The sequence below is a fragment of the Amblyomma americanum genome, chromosome 2 (assembly GCF_052857255.1).
Source record: "Amblyomma americanum isolate KBUSLIRL-KWMA chromosome 2, ASM5285725v1, whole genome shotgun sequence".
NCBI classification, from domain to species: domain Eukaryota; kingdom Metazoa; phylum Arthropoda; class Arachnida; order Ixodida; family Ixodidae; genus Amblyomma; species Amblyomma americanum.
Window position 1 is genome coordinate 167,534,688 of NC_135498.1, and position 22,273 is coordinate 167,556,960.

The following is a 22,273-nucleotide window of genomic DNA, read 5'->3' on the forward strand; positions in this document are numbered from 1 at the left end:
ATTCGACCCACGCGGCCGGGATCGAACCCGCATCTTTCGGGTCAGCAGCCGAGTGCCATAACCGCGGAGCCACCGCGGCGGCACTTAGATGTGCCTTCATCTGTTCTACATTTCGCTCATTCACGAACCGGCCAGTGTGACCTTGTGGAGCCGTGCTCCACGTCTTTCCCGCAATGTCCGCTCCCACGGCCGGTCTCGAGGACAGGGCGCCTGCGTCGCAGCGGCGTGAGCGCCACGGAGGCGTGACTGCTGCCCGCGCGCGGGAGAGGTCACTCTGCGGCTCGGGAATTGGGCGCGTAAGGACTGTTCGGCGCGACGCTCTGCTCTTCGCCAGAGGAGCGAGGCCTCGTGGGGAAGAACCCGTATCTCGTCCCGTGCGGTCTTGGAGCATCTCCCAGGCCCAGCGTGGGCGAACATTCGCTCGTAAGCGCGCTGGCGAGAAGGACGACCTCGACTCCTTAGCGCATTCTGTTGCTAGCTTGCGTTATTGTTGTAGCAATAAATGCCTTTTATTTATTTATTTATTTATTTATTTGAACGTACTGCTGGCCTCACATTTGAGGCCGTCGCAGGAGTGGGACATCACATACACTAAAATAACACAGGTCAAGTAAGTGCCAACACAAAGGCGATCGTAGTCCAACAAGGCAATATGCATTATACAAAAGGTAAAACAAAATAGCAGAACAGGAGCAAGTAGCATATTTGAGGACTTTGGCACGGTAAAAAAAAACACAGTAACAAAAATGCAGACAAGTTTTTAAGGAGCAAGAAATGAAACAATAGCTGCTGAAGAATGATACTGTCATGAGAAACGAGCAACATGGTTAAAAAAATATAATAAGCGAGAGTCAGATAAGAAAGACGGGATGTCATCGTCAGCAAGGAAAAAAAAGTGCAAGAGTTAGCGCACCAGCATCGTAGTCGTTATTGCAAAATAAAGCGTGATATGTTGGCGATGAAATCTTTGAGTGATGCGCAGTTGACAGCATCGCAAGGCAGACTATTCCACTCACGGATTGCTTGTGGGAAGAAAGAGTACCTGAATATATCGTTGTGAAATCTGTACTCGGTTAAGTGCTGTTGGTGTTTTGTTCTGGTAGTGCGCGTGTTTGACTTTATTAAGTACTTACTCGTATCGATTTTCATACCGCCATTAAGCAGAAGGAAAAGAAACTTGAGGCGCAGTAGTCTGGCTCGGTTATGTATAGTGGGAAGGTCGGCTTGTCTTAAGAGCTGTGTAGGGGAGTCATGACGGCGATATTTGTTAAAAATAAATCTGACCGCTTTTCGTTGTACGCCCTCTAATCTTTCTATGTATTGTTTGCGGCAGGGGAGCCAACATATTATTCCATAGTCCATTATGGAGCGAACAAGTGAAGTGTATGCTAAGAGCTTAGTGTCGACTGATGCGGATTTAAGCGATCGTTTAATCGAGTAGAGAGCTGCCAGTGCTTTATTAGTAATATAGGCTACCTGCTTGTTCCATTTAAGATCCGAGGAAATTATTACTCCTAAATATTTATATTCTTCTACTTTCCTTAACATCTGTCCTTGTAGATAATAAGGGAGATTTATTGCCGCTCTCTTATTTGTTACTGTCATGCAAACCGTTTTTTCTACATTAATCGTCATCTGCCATGTTTCACACCATTGAGCTATGCTTTCAAGGGCACTATTCAGAATTGCTTGGTCTGCATGGCAGGTTATTTCTTTGTAAATGATGCAGTCGTCTGCAAACATTCTTACTGTTATGTTAGTACTATTATGCAGGTCGTTGATAAAAAGAAGAAAGAGGACAGGGGCCAGAACGGAGCCTTGTGGCACGCCAGACATCACATCGCCGCAATCTGAAGAGTGCCCTTTAAAGTGTACATATTGGCGCCGGCCTGTAAGGTAGCCTTTCAGCCATTTGGTAATATTATTGTCACCGAGATAATGGAAAAGTTTTTGGAGGAGCTTAGGGTGGGAGACCCGATCGAACGCTTTCGAAAAGTCTAAGAATATCATGTCTGTTTGGCCTCATTTGTCTATTGTAACCGCTAGGTCGTGAATTGTCTCTATTAATTGAGTAGTCGTAGACAAACCTTTTCTAAAGCCATGCTGGTTAGGCACAGTTATGTTATTTTTTCTAGAAATGATAGGATATGTTTAAGAATGAAATGTTCGAGGATTTTGTATGTTGTACAAGTAAGCGAGATTGGTCGATAATTGGATGCGTTGGTAATGTTGCCCGATTTATGTATAGGAATGACCTTGGCAATTTTCCATTTCTCCGGGATTTCGCCTGTTTGCAGTGATTTTTCAAAAATAATCAGCAAGAACTTTGACATCCATTCCGCGTAACGCTTAAGAAATGCATTTGGTATGTTGTCGGGACCACCGGATTCTTTAGGGTCTATTTCAAGTAAGAGGGAAAGAATGCCCGATTCATTTATGATCAAATCATCTATTTTTGCTGTGTTACTCGGAGGATATTCTAGGTCAGGTTTTTTTCCATTGTCGTGCGTAAATACTGATATAAAGTAATCATTGAAGTCTGTAGCCTTCGCGATAGCCTCGGCGGGTGGTGGATTACTGTCCTGACGTGAATTCGAATTGAGGTACCGCCAAAACTTGGAAGGAAATACTTTGATAAAATTACTTAGGGTGACGTTCATGTACTCATCTTTAGCCTTTTTTATAGCTGCCTTTAGTGCATGATACTTTTCGCGTAATTTATCAGTGTAGACGGGTAGCGGCAGTTTATTCCTCAGTTTCCTATGTCTTGCAGTCTGGCGCTTTAATTGTATAATTTTTCTTGTTATCCAAGGGTTTTTCTTATGCACCGGCTTGACCTTTGTGGGAATATATGCTGATAAGCAGTGCTGAATAATTCTTTCAATCGCTGACCATAACGTGTCTACTGAAGCTGAACTATTCATGGCGAGAGAACTAAAGGTGGAATACGATTCATCTAGATAATCCAGTACACTAACGTCGTCGGCGTTTGTCCAGTCGAAAATTCGTGCACTCATCTTTACCGTAGGTGATGGCACGCCCAGCAGCAAGAAGCATTTAGCTGCTCTATGGTCTGATACGCCATCCACAACTTCCCATGAAACTCTGTCATTTGCAATGCTATCACTCACAAAAATCAAGTCGAGTACATTTCTGCTTACTGCGGTAACACGTGTAGGTTCCTGGATAAGCTGTCTAAGGCCGAAGTTAAAGCTTACATCAAGCAGTACATCTGTATGAGCTGTATCGGCATTTTTTTTATCAAGCGTGTCCCACGTTATGCCAGCCAGGTTAAAATCTCCCGTAAGGATTATCTTAGTATTGTGGGTGAAATGACTTTCCATATAATTTGCTAGCACGTGTAAGATATCTAGGGTAGCATTAGGGGGCCGATACATAGTGCCTAAAAAAAGACGGATGTGTCTACCATGATTTTGCACCAAAGTGCTTCAGCGCCTATGATTTCTGGCATGGGTGTGACGTAAATGTATTCCCTGATCAAGATTGCCACACCCCCGCCGCGAGAGCACCTATCTTTGCGCATGACAGTGTAACCAGGAGGGAAGACATCACTACTTGAAATATCAGGAGAAAGCCATGTTTCTGTGATTGCGACAATATCAGGAGAGTGTTCGAGAATGAATGCTTCAAGTTCTGTAGTTTTGTTGACGACACTTCTGGCGTTTATGTTCACTATGATTAAGGTGGGTGGTATTACGTGCTTGATCGGTTTTTTTCCCCCTTTGAATGGCTGGTTTTTTGCCACGGGTACTCTGGCTTCTTTATCGTCGTCCCAGACATAAACCTGCTCATTGATTTTAATCTTGTCGTACATAAGTGATACTTTTTCACCCCTATCTCGGTTGTCTTTGCTGCTATCCCAATGTTTTTCTCGAATGCCACGTACACGTAAAGAAAAATCTTCGCCAACCGAAACACCGGAATTCTTTAGTTTGTAACAATTCTTCATTATGTTTGCCTTGTCTCTGAAGCTTTGCAACTTCAGAATAACTGGTCGGGTTTTGTTTTCAGCTTTGGTGCCTAGGCGGTGCATTTTCTCGATTCCCGAGATTGTGACGCCAAGGGTACCGTTAATTTTTTCTGTGATTTTTGAATTCAGGTCATCTGTTTTCTCGTCCTCTTCTTCCGTAATTCCGTAAAAAATTAAGTTTGATCTTCTACTTCTGTTCTCAAGGTCATCAACCTTAAGAGCTAGCCTACTAATGATGTTTTCAAATGTCTCCATTTTCTCCTCAACACCTGCGATTCTGCCTTCGAGATGAGCCAACGTGTCCAGTTTCGCATGAATGCCTTCCAGAGATTCGTTTATAGCCTTGTTGTCATTTTTTATTTCAGCTATCTCACCAGCCAATTTGCGGATTTCAGTCAGGACTTCCTGCATGTTAGGTCCGGGGTTACTTTCCACATCCCCAGCAAGCAGCAGCAGGTACCTCAAAGAGACTATGCTATCACAAATAATTGTATACACTTCGCCTGGGCAAGGCAGCACCACAAGAAAAATGTCGCTACTTCTGTAACATTTGCCAAACCGTTTTCTCACCTGGAGCAAGAAGATGAATGGATTACTCGACATGTTCACTGCGGTGCCACCATGCCCAATGCCGCTGTCGGTCGCATCGCGCCCTTTATAGGCACGTGATGACGACGGCGCTGTGGAAGCCGCTGTGCCTCCGAGGGGGGCGTAGACTAGTTGATCCAGCCGTCCAAGAAATGCGCCGGGACCCAGCTCGTTCAGCGGGGCTTTGCAGCACTCGGTACAATGCGGAGCAAGCAGTGCTGATGCGGTACGGTGGATTGTCCGGGTGCCGTCCACGAAACGATCGCAAGAAATGAGCAGACCAAGCGCCTGGAGCAAGAAGATGAATGGATTACTCGACATGTTCACTGTGGTGCCACCATGCCCAATGCCGCTGTCGGTCGCATCGCGCCCTTTATAGGCACGTGATGACGACGGCGCTGTGGAAGCCGCTGTGCCTCCGAGGGGGGCGTAGACCAGTTGATCCAGCCGTCCAAGAAATGCGCCGGGACCCAGCTCGTTCAGCGGGGCTTTGCAGCACTCGGTACAATGCGGAGCAAGCGGTGCTGATGCGGTACGGTTGATTGTCCGGGTGCCGTCCACGAAACGATCGCAAGAAATGAGCAGAGCAAGCGCCTGGAGCAAGAAGATGAATGGATTACTCGACATGTTCACTGCGGTGCCACCATGCCCAGAGTGTCAGCCAGAGTGTCGTTATTCCTTCGTTCCCTCAGAGAAATATATATATATATATATATATATATATATATATATATATATATATATATATATATATATATATATATATATATATATATATATATATATGGGCATGTTCAGATAAGAACGGTAATCGAGGTCCCATGACCATTTTTTGTTTTCAATTATATTTTTATATGTGATGGGTAAATGTGTCCACACAAAGGAATGAACCTTAGTTTTGCAAGGAACTTTGTAGTTTTCTCGGAAAAAAATCGTATGTCACAAGAGGTGGAGAATGTCGTTTTTGCCACTTCTCAAAGTTGCAAGTTTGGAGCATCACTGCATGCACAATAAGTTGTTTTCGCGCATAATTATTTTTTCAGTACTTTATTACAACTTGTACTATACGAAGAAATAAAAAAACGTTTTCTTTCTCTGTCAGTCTTCTGAGTAAAAAATCGCAAATTTCGCTTCCGGAGCTGTGCGGGGCCAAAAAGGCACTTTTCAGGGCAGCCTTAGGGCAAGATGCGTAAAGATCTCCCGGCTGAATCTTTTTCTCTGTATTTTTCAGCTACTTTTAATCACTTCAGGCAAGTTTTGTAGCTCTACACTTGACCTATGTTTTTCAATATGGCCTCAAAATTGGCAGAAGTTCAAAAACGTCAAAAAAGTGACAACTGACTTGAATTTAAAAAAAAACATCATCGAACTTTATTAAGATTTGCCCTAATAATACTCAACATTTCATAATTCTAAGGCTTTAAAAAAGTATTGCATTATATTGTTTTAAAGTATGGAAATAAATACAAAACGGACTTTATGATTTCAATCCCTACGACTGCTCAGTATTCCCTCTTAGAATGCGCAATCGTCAGAAGCTGGTTTTAGTATTGGTATTTTGTAAGTAAATTTTAAACGCTACAGTTGCTGAGTTCATAAGTGTAATTTGTAAGCATTTTTTTCTATTACAATCAAAGGTCTAAAGCTCCTATTCGCTTTCTTACTGTTCTAACGGTGGGACCTAAATTACTGTAAGCATATTCCAACACGTTATTTTGGAGTGACGTGTGTGTAGGAGTAGTTTATGCAAACAATTAATGCACCCGTCGCACTTTCAAGGTGACTTTAACTGCTACCGCCGCTCCAGGGATGAACCGCGCTTTGCAGCCGCTCCTATAGCTATATAACGCCCGGCGCGACCCTGAAATTCACAGCATCATGTGTGCCGCCGCCGCACCGAGGCTTTAGCCGCCGCTATCATCTTTTCATCGCAACGCACCGAACGCCTAGCAGTTATGCCTCAGCCTTCGACCTTCGACCGAGATAACCCTTGTGAGCGGATGTTGTTCGGATCTCGAATTTTGTGTGTCGTTTTCCAGGCCTGGTAGACCCGGTGGGGTCGTTTTCTGTACTCACGTGTTTTCTCTGCGCTGGAGCGCTCCCTCGAAAGCATACTTGGTATATCAGTCTCAGCTCGTACGCCAGACCGAAAGAACATCAGTGTCGACGGTGGGCAGCCTGTGTTAAAAATCCATTCATCTGTCCATCTCCTCTTTTTGGAAAAGCAGCTCTGGGCCCTGCATCCGTCACCTGCTCTTCTGTCTCGCGATAATCTCCGGAAGCGGTGAGCTTTTGCATTCATGAAGAGATTTCCGCGGCGAACGTTTTGTGCCGACTACTCAAAAAGGCACAAACAGAGAATTGAAAAAGGACGTAATTTTCGCAGTGTAAAAACACTCAATGTCGCTGCTCTCAAAAAAGTCCTACTTCCCGAAGAAGCTCTCCGAGTACGAGAAAGTGACTTCATCTGTCAGAATTGTTACCGTCGGTTTAAGGAAGACATAGATAATATGCAGGCAGAGTCAACCGAAACATTAGAAGAATTCCGCCCTGGGGAAGAAATCGTAGAAAATTTAAATTCAAGTGTCAGCCTTACCTCCGAAATCTCGCCCCTAAAGCCACCGAGCGCTCTAAAAAAACACCTCAGACTTTCCTATGCAAGGCGAAAGCAGGAAGAGGTGGCAAGAGCTATGGTGACGAAAATACGATCGGGGATACAGGCAGCATATAATGTCCCAGAGACTTCGCGTGCGTCAGAAGAAAAGTGTGCGCAATGCAGCAGTTGGGAGGACAACCTACATGCTGCCTACAATAGGTGCACGTCCTTTCAAGAGCGTTGCCAGCTGCTGACACTGCTACCACGCAACCTAACCGTGAAATATGGGCAGGAAGTTATTCCAGAGGCAACGAGGTACGTTATCCAAAAATCGAAGAAGAGGGTGGATGAGGAAGGCGTATGGTCAACACAGGAGAGATATACAAGATGTAAACTACAACAGGAAGACATTACCACCGTTTTAGAATATTACACCATGGATGAACTCGATTGCTCTAGACAGACTCCGAACAAAAAGGATGTTGTGAGAATCGAGAAGGAAGGAGAGAAAGAATGGATACCTAAACGCTTCATGACGCGGTCCTTGCGAGAAGCATTCCGCCTCTACAAGCAAGCTCACCCTGCCTCCCAGGTTGGCCTCACAAAATTCATATCCTTGCGTCCTAAGTGGGTGAAATGCTCGCCACAGTGGCAAGTGTGTGTTTGTGTGTGCTGTGCAAACTTTCAGTTGTGCTTCGTGGGACTGCAGAACGCGTCCGGAAGGTCGCTTTCTCCCGAAGATATGCAGAGCCTCTGCGTATGCCAGGAACCTACTGCGTCGTGTTTCCTTAGGAATTGTGAGCACTGTCCACAAGATGGCATTTTCACTTCGGAAAATTTTGAAATGAGCAGCGAGGACGAGGTGTTGATTGCTTCATGGGAATACGGTGAGCTCGTTAAAAAGACTCTGACCGCTTCATCATTTATGAGAGAATGTCTAAGAATGACCATGAAATGGATTCCCCACAACTATATTAGATCTGTGCAAGCAAGAGCAATACATGAAGAAAAACACAGCTGCAAGAGAGGTGCAATTGTTTTGCATTTTGATTTCGCCGAAAACTGGACAGTTGTGCTTCCAGACGCAGTACAAGCTTACCATTGGCAGAAAAAGCAGGTGACCGTGTTTACCTGCGTTGTCACGTCAAGAAAATCGACTCGGAACTACGCCGTAATTTCCGACGATATGTCTCATGATTCAGCTCATGCATGCTTGGCTCTGTCAAAAATCAAAGCACACCTCGAAGACAACGCGCCAATCTACACCAAGATAACATATGTGAGCGACGGGGCTCCCGCTCACTTCAAGAATAAATATCAGTTTCATGAGCTACAACGCAGTGAATGTCGAGAGACGAAATGGATGTTTTCGGCCACTGGACAGGGCAAAAATGCTTGCGACGGCGTTGGTGGGCTTGTCAAACATCGAGCATCACACCACAACATGCGGAAGCCTGCAAGTGAGTCCATACAAACAGCCAGCGGCTTCGTAGACGCAATTAAAGGAACGCTAAAGAACATCACCATTCTGGAGCTCCCACAGAGGGAGCTTGCAGACTTTCGCGAAACGAAGAAGGAAGAATGGAAAATGGCAAAGAAAGTGCCTGGAGTTCAGACGCTCCATATGTGGAAGTACGTTCAAACAAATGAAGGCAGTGCATCCTACGTGGCCTCCACCGCTGCTTCGGAATGGAAGAGACTGTGATCTGGTTTGTGCTTCGTGCTGGACAATATACTGTGCGCATACCGACTTCAACTGCTGCCGTTAATTTCTTGTTACGATTTTCTGAATTGCAATCTGCATATAAAGCGGCATCCCATTTGTAAATTGCGTTCCTATTAAAACTCCTCCTGATTAAAAATCTCGCAGATAAATTGTTCCTCTCAGAAGACGACGTTCTGTCTCCTGACATTGCCCTGTAGAACCTTTGAACACAGAGGTAAACAGATGCAGGTACGGAAACGTCGGCTTCAGAAATACATTAATATAAATTTTTATATATAAAATTTTTTCTAGGAACCCACAAATTATCTAATATTTTTAAAAAATCGATTACATACCAATGTACCTTACGATGATAAATTAGAGAATACAAAAAAAAAACGTTTGACCGCCAGCAGTCAGTTCATCAGGTGAAATAAGGAATTTATTCCCATTTTGACGCATTAAGAACGCCGCTAACAAGCGAGTAGAAGCTGTACAAACATTCAGGATGGTTCGCATATTGCGGTAATTGAAATGTAACCACGTTCAGTGAGTGCTAAATCAAATTTCTGACAGTTACTATTTCTAAGAGGCAGTAATAAGCAATTCTAGGTAACAAAAACATGAACTCAGTTTTGCATTTATTTTTATACTTTAAAACAAAATAATGCAACACTTTTTTGGTGTTTTAAAATTATCGAGTATTGAGTATTATTAGGGCATTTTTTAATAAAATTCGATGATGATGTTTTTTTTTAAATTCAAGTCAAAGTTGTCACTTTTTGAAGTTTTTGAACTTCTGCCAATTTTGAGGCCATATTGAAAAATATAGGTCAAGTGTACAGCTTCAAAACTTGTCTGAAGTGATTAAAAGTAGCTGAAAAATACAGAGAAAAAGATTCAGTCGGGAGATCTTTACGCATCTTGCCCTAAGGCTGCCCTGAAAAGTGCCTTTTTGGCACCGCACAGTTCCGGAAGCGAAGTTTGCGATTTTTTACTCAGAAGACTGACACAGCAAGAAAACGTTTTTTATATTAATCGTATAGTGCAAGTTGTAATAAAGTGCTGAAAAAAAACTTATGCGCGAAAACAACTTATTGTGCATGCAGTGATGCTCCAAACTTGCAACTTTGCGAAGTGGCAAAAACGACATACTCCACCTCTTGTGACATACAATTTTTTTCCGAGAAAACCATGAAGTTCCTTGCAAAACTAAGGTTCATTCCTTCGTGTGGACACATTTACCCATCACATATAAAAATTTATTTGAAAACAAAAAATGGTCATGGGACCTCGATTACCGTTCTTATCTGAACATGCCCATATATATATATATATATATATTAGCAGATAAGTTAAAGGAAATGAGGGGCCCTTTTGACACACTTATGAAGGGAGCCAACAGTCACCGAAACCAAGGTGCATAGGGGAATGTATTTTTTTTGTGTGTGTTGTGCTTATCAGTGGGATGTTATAGTACTTAGATTAATAAACCGCTTAAAGAAAATTACTTATAAAGCAGCATAAAAAAACAACCATGCCCTTGATGGGATCCGAACCCGCTACCTCCGAATATCGCGTCCGGTGCTCTTGGTTTCGGTGACTGTTGGCTCCCTTAAAAAGTTTGTCAAACGGGCCCCTCATTTCCTTTAACTTATCTGCTAATTGCTTAACGAGGGTCTCGGTTCTGGCAGTCTTGATGCCATAGGTAGATTAAGAGGGCTCTCGCACAGTTTCCGCCCTCGCCGTTAGATGACGTTCCACGTCACGCTCGCGGTATTACAGGACGTGCTACGTCCGCCGCTATGGTCGAGGGTGGCGCTGGTGAACACTCTCAAGGTTCGCTTACGCCCAATGAACATAAATACCCACGAGAGCAGCAGATTGGACAGCCGTCGCCGTAGCTCAGTTGGTAAGAGCACCGGACGCGATATTCGGAGGTTGTGGGTTCGGACCCCACAGGGGGCATGGTTGTTTTTCTGCTGCTTTAAAGTAATTTTTTTAAGCGGTTTATTAATCTAAGTACTATAACATCCCACTGATAAGTACAACACATAAAAAAACATTCCCCTATGCACCTTGGTTTCGGTGACTGTTGGCTCCCTTCATAAGTTTGTCAAACGGGCCCCTCATTTCCTTTAACTTATCTGCTAATTGCTTAACGAGGGTCTCGGTTCTGGCAGTCTTGATGCCATAGGTAGCTTAAGAGGGCTCTCGCACAGTTTCCGCCCTCGCCGTTAGATGACGTTCCACGTCACGCTCGCGGTATTACAGGCCGTGCTACGTCCGCCGCTATGGTCGAGAGTGGCGCTGGTGAACACTCTCAAGGTTCGCTTACGCCCAATGAACATAAATACCCACGAGAGCTGTAGATTGGACAGCCGTCGCCATAGCTCAGTTGGTAAGAGCACCGGACGCGATATTTGGAGGTTGTGGGTTCGGACCCCACCGGGGGCATGGTTGTTTTTCTGCTGCTTTATAAGTAATTTTGTTTAAGCGGTTTATTAATCTATGTACTATAACATCCCACTGATAAGCACGACACATAAAAAAAAAACATTCCCCTATGCACCTTGGTTTCGGTGACTGTTGGCTCCCTTCATAAGTTTGTCAAACGGGCTCCTCATTTCCTTTAACTTATCTGCTAATTGCTTAACGAGGGTCTCGGTTCTGGCAGTCTTGATGCCATAGGTAGCTTAAGAGGGCTATCGCACAGTTTCCGCCCTCGCCGTTAGATGACGTTCCACGGCACGCTCGCGGTATTACAGGACGTGCTACATCCGCCGCTATGGTCGAGGGTGGCGCTGGTGAACACTCTGAAGGTTCGCTTACGCCCAATGAACATAAATACCCACGAGAGCAGCAGATTGGACAGCCGTCGCCGTAGCTCAGTTGGTAAGAGGACCGGACGCCATATTCGGAGGTCGTGGGTTCGGATCCCACCGGGCGCATGGTTGTTTTTTCTGCTGCTTTATAAGTAATTTTCTTTAAGCGATTTATTAATCTAAGTACTATAACATCCCACTGATAAGCACAACACATAAAAAAAACATTCCCCTATGCACCTTGGTTTCGGTGACTGTTGGCTCCCTTCATAAATTATATATATATATATATATATATATATATATATATATATATATATATATATATATATATATATATATATATATATATATATATATATATATATATATATATATATATATATATATATATATATATATATATATATATATAGAAGAGGATGCAAGACAAGGGGACTTCGTAAGCCACACTTGCGGCAAATTTCACGTGAGGTCTCCTGTGTTTTGTTCCGGAGCCTCGTTCCTTGTTGTTCTCTTTTTCGGTACGGTAGCAAAGGCCTCCGAGCTTTCTCGGTGCAGAGAAAACGAGCCGTGCTCCATGGCGGCTCGCAACTTTTTTCAAATCGTGAGCCACCCGATGGACATATGGCATTAGCACTGGCCTTACCTCTTTTCGAGGGACCTCTGGCCTAGCTCTACCAGCACCATTCCTTCTATACACGATTTCAGTTTCGATACCTGGGGGCTGCCATATTGCTAGACCCCAGCGCCGCGTAGCGGCGTTGCCGTTACGGGCTGTTACTTTTGGCTTGGGCTGCTCGGGCTGCGTTGCGTCTCAGCGTGTTTTGGAGTGCAGCTCGTCGTTCTGCCGGCACCCGCTCGCAAAATAAATCTGCCGAAACGTAGCAGTGGTGAGCTTGAAGCCGTATACGTGTGCATTTTGAAAGGCGCAAGCGGCTGGAAGCGCTGGTGGTCAAGGCAACCAACCGCCCGTTATTGCATCGACGGAGCAAACGATCACGATAGGTGAGTGTCTGTGCTACTTACTACTAAAATAATGAATAACCGTAGTAAACAAATAAATATCGTTTTTTAACGGCTGCGTAGCGTGTTACAGTCTTTGTAAGTTACCGCGGGCCACCTGACATTCAGCGGAATGAAGGGCCGGCAGTCCGCTGACTGCGGAGTCGTCGATCTGCGCTGCCTTCTGCCACCGATGGGCTGGCGTTCCGAAATTACTCGCGAGGGCTCCGACAATCCCGCACAGTTCGTCTTTGGCCGCATCTGACGTGTACCGTACGTTCTACTACATGTAAATCCTTCGAATTAGCTTCGTCAGTACGCGTGCTCTTTCCCGTTGTCGGCCGCGTCCCACATAGCCACACCACTGCAATGTGGAACTCGCTCGATGCGTCACGAAACAGAAAGTTGGAAAGAACGAGATTGGTATACCCTTCACGCCTCGTACGTAGGCTGCACGAGCGCACGCAGCCGTGAGAGCGCAATTTGATTATGTGCGAGGCAGTGTTAGTTGATAGTCTGCCCAGTTGCCGAAATATGTGTAAGGTCGCCAACTCCTGTTGCGTCAGAGCATTTTGCGCAACTATATGTGCTTTGCGATCGGACTTGTGTGCCTTGTATTCGGGCAGTTAACCAGCAATATCGCATCTGTTTTGCACTGCTCAAATTTCAAGAAGGCAGAAGCAACTGTGGGATCCATATTATGGCAGCACTACAGTGAACTCATGATCGTACATATCTCCTTAAGAGCTGTAGCGCCCAATGCACTTTTGCTGGCCTTTGGAGGTATCTTTATTGTAATGTCCTTTTCATGCCGTCTTTTTTTTTCAGATGGTGACATCCATGCTCATCCCCTGCTCGTGCAGCAGTGGACAGATGACACCAAACCCTGGCCAAGCATAACAAGTGCTCATATTGTATGCTACTTGATTAGATCAAAGGCCTGTGATCTTAAAGAGGCAGAGGCGTACAAAAGCCTGGACTCTTATAACCAGCTGCAGTGCGGTTGGGTGGGCCGGGTGCTGAGTCACGAAGCAGCTGCTGATATTGTGTATGTGAAGGCCGATGTGCGACCCTCTCAGGCAGCAAACAAAAAACCATGGTCGCCATGGGCCTGTGTGCGGAAGAATGGTCAAGTGGTGACTGCTGGTTGTTCTTGCATGGCCGGAAAAGCACGTGTTTGTAGCCATATTGGTGCCCTGTTGTGGAAGCTAGAAATGGGCGTCCAGCTAGGCATCACTGGCATCTCATGTACCGACAAGACGGTAGCTTGGAATCGGGGTACAAAGAGAAATGTTGAGCCGGCCCTTCTCAATTCCATGTCCTTCAATCTTAAGAGGTCAACGGTGGACCCCGCAAGCACGCAGCACCCAAGGCCGACCCGAAAGGTCAAGCATTTTGCAAGCAAAGAAGAACTCGCAGACCACATCAAGAAGTCACCTTATGGCGAGCTCTTCGATATTCCTGGTGAGTATTGCTGAAATGACACACATCTATTAAACAAGCTGGTTGCCGGTGTAGTAATATGAGTGTGCTTTGCTGGTATTCAGTGTCAGATAACATTGTCACTTGCTGCATATAGTACGAGTAAGGCTCTACAACAAGGAAGTGGCAAGTGATCAAAGTCATTAGTTTCTAGAAGTTCAGTAGCACAATGTGGACCATGGACACTCATGAGTGAAAACTGATCTAAGATATAGAGCTTATGTACTTTATATGGAATACACATGCAGCTCATTTTGGAAGCCAGTCATTCTCGCAGACAGAGGAGAAAACAATTGTCACATTTTGAAGATATTTCACATTCCAAGAAAAATCTGTTTGCAAGCATATGTGAATGAGAAAAATCATGAACCTGTTTGAATTCTGTGTAATGGCTGGCTGGACGACAAATTTTCGTATTGTCGGTAACACAGAACACGAATAATGAGAGCTTCATTTCTTTCCAAGGGAAGAGAAGCCATTTTTGAGAACTCCGGCTCATAAGAAAAAAAATTTGCTCATTGACACGTGTATCTGGGAGAGAATGAATGCTGCATTTAATGTAAAAAAAAAGTTCACCGCTGTATGTGTTTAGTCCCATTTTGCAGTGTTCCGTATGAAAGAGATGATTTCTTTCTTAGTTAGAGCTGCATATTCAGTGCAGTTATGTGCTGTGAGGATAAACTGAAATGGAACACTGTAAGGAGAAAAATAGAGTGTAAGTGTAAAAGGGATCTATATCTTTGAATGTTAGTTTGTGGAAAGACTTTGCCAAGCATTGACAATTCCTCGGAGCACATGTGCTAGCCACATATGAAAAATTTTCATTGTAGAACATATTTTCTACTTTTTTGATGAATGCAGTTGCAAGTGAACACTGGGCTGATCCATCCATTTATTCACTCTTGTCCTGATTGCACTGTCATATATTTGAAAATGTAGGTAGTACATTGACTACTATATGTAGGTGCGAGTTTGAGTGCCTTTCATGGAATGAAATTGGCTGTTAGGCATTGTGGTGATGCTTTTCATTTGCAGGCACCCTTCTCCACAACACATTGATGACGACGAGAAGGGAGATCCAGCAACCTTCTCAGGCACCAGCAAGTGTCCAGAGGCAACAAGCGACACATCACTCAGAGAAGGTAGTGACAAAAATGCATAAGCCTTTGTCATGCATGAACATAACTTGACTCATTTATCTTGAATTGGAGTGCAAGCTTTAGGAATGACCTGAACCCACAGCCATGCTCAATGTAATCTTGCTGACAAGGCAGTGTTGCCGCCCTTTTATTGTTGCTTAAACTGTTATAGTCAGACTTCTTAACATCTTTGCCCTTAATAAAAATTTATAACTAGACTAATGAAGACATTTTTTTCAGGTTGCCTTCCAGTCACCGAAGTGCAAAGAAAGGCAGCTGAACAAAGTGGAGCCACCAGTGGACGACTTCGAGATTATTCTCGAAAGACCTCTGTGCAACCTCAACTTCGGAAAGCTGCTTGGAAGTGAGCGAGCAGTGGATAAGCTCAGCCTTACCATGACCTCTGCAAAAAAAATTGAAGCTGCCACAAGGGAGCAAGGAAACTGTGCCGAGTGGTTTTCCCACCGCAAGGGCAGGATAACTGCTTCATTGTTCAAAGATGTTTGCCGTTCCAAACGATTGAATTGCGAGTCATTAATGAAGAGAATACTTAATGACAACTGCATTACCAGCCTTGCCGTGCAGTATGGCATAAATTATGAGCAGTTAGCGAAACAGCGTGCTCTTGCTGCTTTTCAAACAAAGCATACAAATTGCAGACTCGAAGATTGCGGTTTGATGATTCATCCAAGGTATCCGTATCTTGGGTGTAGTCCAGACGGTTTGCTTGTCTGCGATTGCCACCCCCCAGCACTTTTAGAGGTTAAATGCCTATATAGCTTGCGGCATGTACATCCGGACGAATTAATTAAGGAGGGGCAGAGCAAGGCAGATTTTTGCTTAGATTCTGCAGGTGTACTAAAGGCAGCACATAAATACTACTACCAAGTTCAGGCACAGCTGCACCTGAACCTGGTAGGGAGCACTGTTTGCTACCTGTACTTGCATGTAGACCAAGGGGGAGCATTGATTCCAGTCAAGAGAGATGAAGGATTCATGGAAACCCACATTAATAATCTTGAAAGCTTTTTTGAGAGCATAATGTTGCCTAGGCTGTGAAGGGAGTTGGTTGCTAAATTTACGAGGATAACATAAGTCTCAGCTGGATGATGCCTTTATGGTGCAGTGGATATAACCAAGGCTGATGATGCACAAGAACTTCCTCCTCCTTGCACAGCTGTCTCCTAAAGACGCAGCGGCCATAGAGTGCACTGTTAGTGATGCCTGTGTTCTGCATTTTTTGCTTTCTTAGAGTGTTAATCGCACGTTCGCATTTGAAATAAATGAGTCAAGCCCTAACAGTACTGGGATTGAAGCTGAACCTTTATTGTTCTTGCTGCTCTTTGATCAGAGGGCCCTTCAGATTGCATAGGCCAGCACAAACGAAAACAATCGTGTTGATATGCTTCCTTGACTTGATAGGCAAAGCCTGCTTAAAAATTCGATGTCTTTATCCGATTGATAGCGCGTTCCACATGGATGCGCAGTGAAGCGATTCGCCTGGTTTTTGTCACTTCTTTTTCAGACAGTTGACTCTTTCCTAAAAGACAACAAATATGAGCATTTCAAACCCAGAGGTGCATGAAAGCTTGCAATGTAGAGAACAGTCTACATACCTCTGGTGAAGGCCGGTACATTCATGCGGATTCCTTGTGCTTCAAGATGTGGCTCAAGCTTGAATCCACGATCTGCCATAATTTCGTCGCCTGGGAGTAAATAGTCCTCCACACCACATGTCCGAACTATGTATTTATCGGAGGCTCTTCCACCATATACATCTGATACAAACATGATTAGCCCGTTGGGCGCTATGACTGTCAAAAACTTGATAGTATTTGACCCTTTGTATGCGCTGTAGCTCTGTGCCCTTGCCATTAATTTCTTGGGTCTTTGCAACCACGCCTCTGTGCAGTCAAATATGCATGTTGTGCGGTCGTAGCCATTCTTGACAAAGGTGTACGGCATACTGTCAGAAACTACTGACCGAGGCAGCCACACCACTATGTCTTCCATTACTTTAGCTAAGGTGGACATCATACTTGAGAATATTGTTGACACTGTCGCAATTGAAATGCTGAATCTTCTTGCAAGGTCCCCACAGAGGAGCCCAAGTCTTAGTCTCATAAGTGTGAGCAACAGCTGTTGTTCTAAACCCAATATTCCCCCTACTTTTGTGCCATTGGCCCTCAGTAAAAGAATGAGCTTATTAAAAGCATCAAACGGGAGGCCAATGTAGAAGTGTACATCTTGTGGTGTTAAGTACTGAAAGTGAATGCTTCTCATTGTAAGAGGAGTGTTTGAACTGTCATTTGTGTCTGCATATGTGTGGTCTGGGACTGGTTCCTCCAATTCCCACTGTGTAGAGTTGTCTTTCTTCTCCACCTGAAATAATAAACAATCTTTTATATTGTTTTGAGAATCCATTTTCTTATAAATTACCTTCATTTCTGTTTCCTCCCTTGACAAACTGCTGTTTTGTTGGTCAGCGGCCATCTGTCGGAAAAATGCAGGAAAAGAAAAACATGAAGGCAATGCAGGTTGTCTTGGTTGGAAAAGTGAACTTTGTATGAGCACTCACAGTTGTTTCTTCAAAGCTAGCGTCTAGGCGAGACGAAGCAGCATCAGTTTTCAATGAGACCTGCTAGAAAAAAAGAGGCAACATCAGAAACGACCGTCTGGAAGCTCGGACAGCATGCAAGCTTATATCCAGTTTACTGGTGCATAGCAAGCTCGTTTTTGGAAATTAATACAGATTTGATAGTTATAGCCATGAGGGTTAACAACTTGCTGGCAGACAAACACAAGAATGGCAAAAACTGCCTATTTCAGTATGTAGTGGACCTGTATGTGCATGCATGCTTACATCTAGTTTGTTTCTGGTTGCAAATACATCTTGAACATTACTGATAACCTGTGAAAGAAAGTGCAACAGATGGCTGCAATTTAGCTTCAGCAACAAAGGAATGATGAGAGCATGCATACTTACACTCACTCCGTGGCTGAAAGGCAGGCTGACCGAGTGATGTCCGATACAAACAACCTGCCAACAGAGAAGTACATTAGCTGTGAGTCTACTTTCTCAGCACATTGCAAAGCATCAAATAGTGAATGCACACTAACACTGTTTGCTGATTGAGGACAGGCTTGCTATGGAATCTTCTGTGTTGGATGAGACATGTTATGAAACAGTGCAAATAACCCTGATCTCAAATTATCTAGCATGTGATGATGCTTAACAAGCTTCTCCGTACAATAACTCTGGCTTCACTAGAACAGTCATAGCTTGTCGAGACAGATTCAGTGCAAATGACATGACAAATGCCTCGCACCTTTTGTGTGCTATACGTGAGTGTGTTGCTCCAGACGTCACTCTGCATAGGACCTCTTGCATGCTCAAATATTTTGGGAAAATTTCCCTCACAGTGCTACACTCTGTTTAGGCAACAAATTGCACAATACTCAAAATCATGAGCTCTGAAAGCCAGTGCACTGCACAATTCCTTTTCTCTGCTTTACATGGCGGCATCAGCATAGATACGTGCCTAAAGCCATCTGCCTACCAATGTATAACTAGATATGGTACTTGATGCCTTTGTTGCACTGTATGATCTTTCTAGAAGACTCGCGTTTGTGAAATTGCTGTTCTGTATATTTTTTGTACACGAGTCTCATTTCTTGCTCGAATTTCACAGCTGTGCATTCGTCTGAACCGAATATTTGAGACTGCTGTGTTTTTATTGCTTTGAAACACCTTGCCACCTGTCTGTACTTCAGCCCGCTCCTGTAGAAACCCGATAAATGCTAACAATATTGTGAAATAATAAATGCGCATTTCTTACATTGTGCGGTGGCGTCTGCTGAACTGCATCAGATGCTTCGGACTCGTCACTTGGGCTTTCTTGTCTCTAAAATGCGAAACAAGTGTAACGTGAGCAACAGCTAGCAAGGCAGCAATGTGGGCTAGTTGGTTGTACATTTGATGGGAATAACGCGCTACACAAGGAAAAACAACAACTGAAACGACGGCGCTTGGACTTTGGTGGGAATAACCCGCTACACGAGGAAAAACGACAACTGAAACGAGGGCGCTTGTGCAAGCGCCGTCGTTTCAGTTGTTTTTCCGTGTGCAGCGCTTTATTCCCATCAAATGTAACGTGAGTTCCAGCATTTCCATGTACAGACTCAACAATCTGACCTTTCGTTTGACAGGTGGTGGACCACGGTCATCGCGCATCAGGCATCTGCGGCCGTGGATGACCTGAAACGATTATTATTTCTACTAACGGAAATAAAAAGCGCTCCTGTACATCACATATGGCGGTGGTGAAGTTGTAAAGCTGCACTTTTACGTTATCGACAACGTTTTAAGTTCAATCTGCGGCCAACCAGCGCATATCGCACCGCTGTCGCGAAACGTGCCCGGTGATGGAGCAAGCAATGGAAAAAAAAAGTGACAAATGCTGTCCGTGCTTTTACGCATGCAAAATGCAGCAAGCAAATTGCATGTTTACTATACGTAAAACGACAATAATTGTACTTGCCTTTCGCTCGTAGCCGAGATTCAGCATGGGCAGTGGGTTTTGCTCCGTTCGCTTGCCATCGACGAAATGCAGAGAACAGACGCGCGAGTTTGTAGTCGGGGCAAAGTCCTTTCTGTTAACCAGCGACGTCCACTGACGATTCAACTCGGGGTCGACGAGAAATCGGTGCAACATGAACATGTCACACCCGCACTGAGACCTGGACACAGCATGCTTGGCGCAAGTGCTATCGGCGATGTTTTTCCTTTTACGCTGGTTGTTGCCACAGCCGACGACTACGCAGTGCTGAACAGTTGAAGTTCGCGCCGAGTACGGCATCGCGGCATTAGTTGCGAAAGGCGAGAAAATCACGATAAGGTGCGGATATCTGTAAACAAGCTACGCCGAGAAGGTAAGAGCCGGCGATGTAACAGCCCGCAGCCAGTTGGCCACCGTGGCAGGCTGGAGAAGCGCGCGGTTCGAGAGTATTTTCTCCCTCTCCCAGCAGCCCTCGGTAAAATCGTGTATATTTTAGGAGAATTTCGGCAATCGCGCTGTCACGAGCGAACTAGATAACCCGGCTGCAAAGAGCCTAGCCAATTGAATATTAAAGTTTTCCCGCATTCTGTGAGGCCATGACTTTCTGAGCGCCGATTCGAGCCAAAGCGAAGCAATCCCTCGTTCCACAAGTTTAGAATGAGAGGAGTCAAAATATAGGAGCTGCTTCTTTGAGGGCGAGGATCCCCACAAAACCCGATCACCAGAGAACTCAAGTTTAAATTCTAAAAACTAATAAATTATGGCCAAGAAGTTCATATGTGAACTCCAGGTATTTTCCATGCTCTCTAAATGATGATAAAACACTGCCCACTGTTTCCTTAAAGTTGAAAATATTCTCTTTAGTTAAAACAATCGTAAAATGATCGGCATTCCTAAAAACTTTAAAAACCTTCTTATTGGGTAAAACCTGCTTTAAGGCTTGGTTCATCTGAGACACAAATAAGACATAGCACAGGTGCCACACAGGACGCAACGCAAATGATTGATTTCTGCAGAAGAATGCATCACCAACTAACCCCGCAGCGTGATTTATTAAACTGCTGCTCAAAGTGATAAAAGTAGATTCTCAGTAAAACTGTAACAGAGTTAAAAAATTATCAATGGAAATACCAGCTGTGTTCTGAAATGAAATCGGGTTGTTTTCTTCAATGCCTTCCCTAACCGTGGAGAATAAGGCACCATGAGAAACCGGATAGAATAATGCTATCTAAGCAGGGCATGCGCTTATAACAATTGTAACTGAGAGGGGCATGTGGCAGAAACATCTTAGCCTGTATTTGTCAAAGCACTTGTCTAAGCTGCATTAATGGATTTGTTTTTGACGAAACGGTCAGATGAAATTTGAGACTTTCTTGAAACCAACACTGAAGTTGGGAGTGTTTTTTGATTAGATGTTCTTGACACTTTAGCTGCTTTTTTGAGAACACTGTTTAAACCTGCATTAATCGCTTTGATCCTATTAAAACTAAAAAGAAAACATAAACGCTCCGTGGATTAAGCGGGATATTTTTCATCTTTCGAGTCGGATAAAAAGGCTATGCTCATCGAGATAATGTTCAAAACTTGAGAGCATTGTCCAGTTTAACAAAGCGAAAAAAGGGCTCTGTGTTTTGACAACATTTGCAAAAAAGTTTTATTTTCGTGTTCAACTGCAAAATCTACTGCTCAGCAACCCCCAAAAAAATTTTCGTCCATGATCCTTCCTAGGGATACTCCATCGTAGTAGTTTTTTTGTTAACGACCAATTAATTCAGAACCCCAAGTCCATTTCAGACGCTTTTAGCTCAATTTTTCAGTCTGTTTTTCAGCATGACAATTTAGTCACTCCATCATTTCTCTACGCCTAATTATCTTCAAAGGATGAAGTCAATTTCCTTAGAGGGTGTTCTGAGTATGATACTGAATTTGTATGTCAGAAAATCAAGCGGGCCTGACGAAATCCCCGATGCATTCCTCGTTAGATATTCATTACGGACGTCTCACTATCTACACATTCCGTTTATTAAATATCTTAGTTCTGGTGCTGTACCTAAGTCCTGGAAATTGGCAAAAGGTCTGCCGTTATTTAAGTCAGGCAATAAGAATCATGTTGAAAACTACAGGCCCATCTCGCTTACATCGTCTTCATGTAAAATGCTTGGGCATGTCATCCACACAGACATCGTACAATTTCTTGAATCGAATTAAATTTCATGTAATGTTCAGCATGGTTTCAGGCGAGGTGTTAGCTCATCTACCCCATTATCGGAATTCGTGCACGGCATTGCTATAATTTCAACCGTTGTTGTCAAATTGACGCGCTTTTCATTGATTTTTCTAAAGCTTTTGACACTGTGATTCATTCTAAGTTTATGCGCAAATT

General features: G+C 44.0%; 1 protein-coding gene and 1 long non-coding RNA gene across 4 annotated transcripts; one reads left to right on the forward strand and one right to left on the reverse strand.

Annotated features, from left to right (window-relative positions):
* Window positions 1-12,452: 12,452 nt before the first annotated feature.
* LOC144121969 (uncharacterized) lies at window positions 12,453-16,989 on the forward strand. The gene is made up of 4 exons (XR_013312765.1): window positions 12,453-12,713; window positions 13,539-15,334; window positions 15,572-15,695; window positions 16,857-16,989. It is a non-coding gene; the product is annotated as an uncharacterized LOC144121969 (long non-coding RNA).
* Window positions 16,634-20,154, reverse strand: LOC144121968 (uncharacterized). Of its 3 annotated transcripts, XM_077655436.1 has the most exons (8): window positions 19,873-20,154; window positions 19,527-19,589; window positions 19,171-19,236; window positions 18,318-18,371; window positions 17,910-17,972; window positions 17,771-17,824; window positions 16,948-17,713; window positions 16,634-16,871 (listed from the first exon to the last, which is right to left on the reverse strand). In XM_077655436.1, exons 1-8 carry the CDS (start codon window positions 20,050-20,052, stop codon window positions 16,765-16,767), a joined length of 1,353 nt encoding a protein of 450 aa, XP_077511562.1. In that variant the 5' UTR covers window positions 20,053-20,154; the 3' UTR covers window positions 16,634-16,764. The 3 variants fall into 3 exon arrangements, with proteins under 3 accessions (XP_077511562.1, XP_077511560.1, XP_077511559.1); XM_077655434.1 differs by having other exon boundaries at window positions 16,948-17,824; window positions 17,910-17,969; XM_077655433.1 differs by having other exon boundaries at window positions 16,948-17,824.
* Window positions 20,155-22,273: the final 2,119 nt, after the last annotated feature.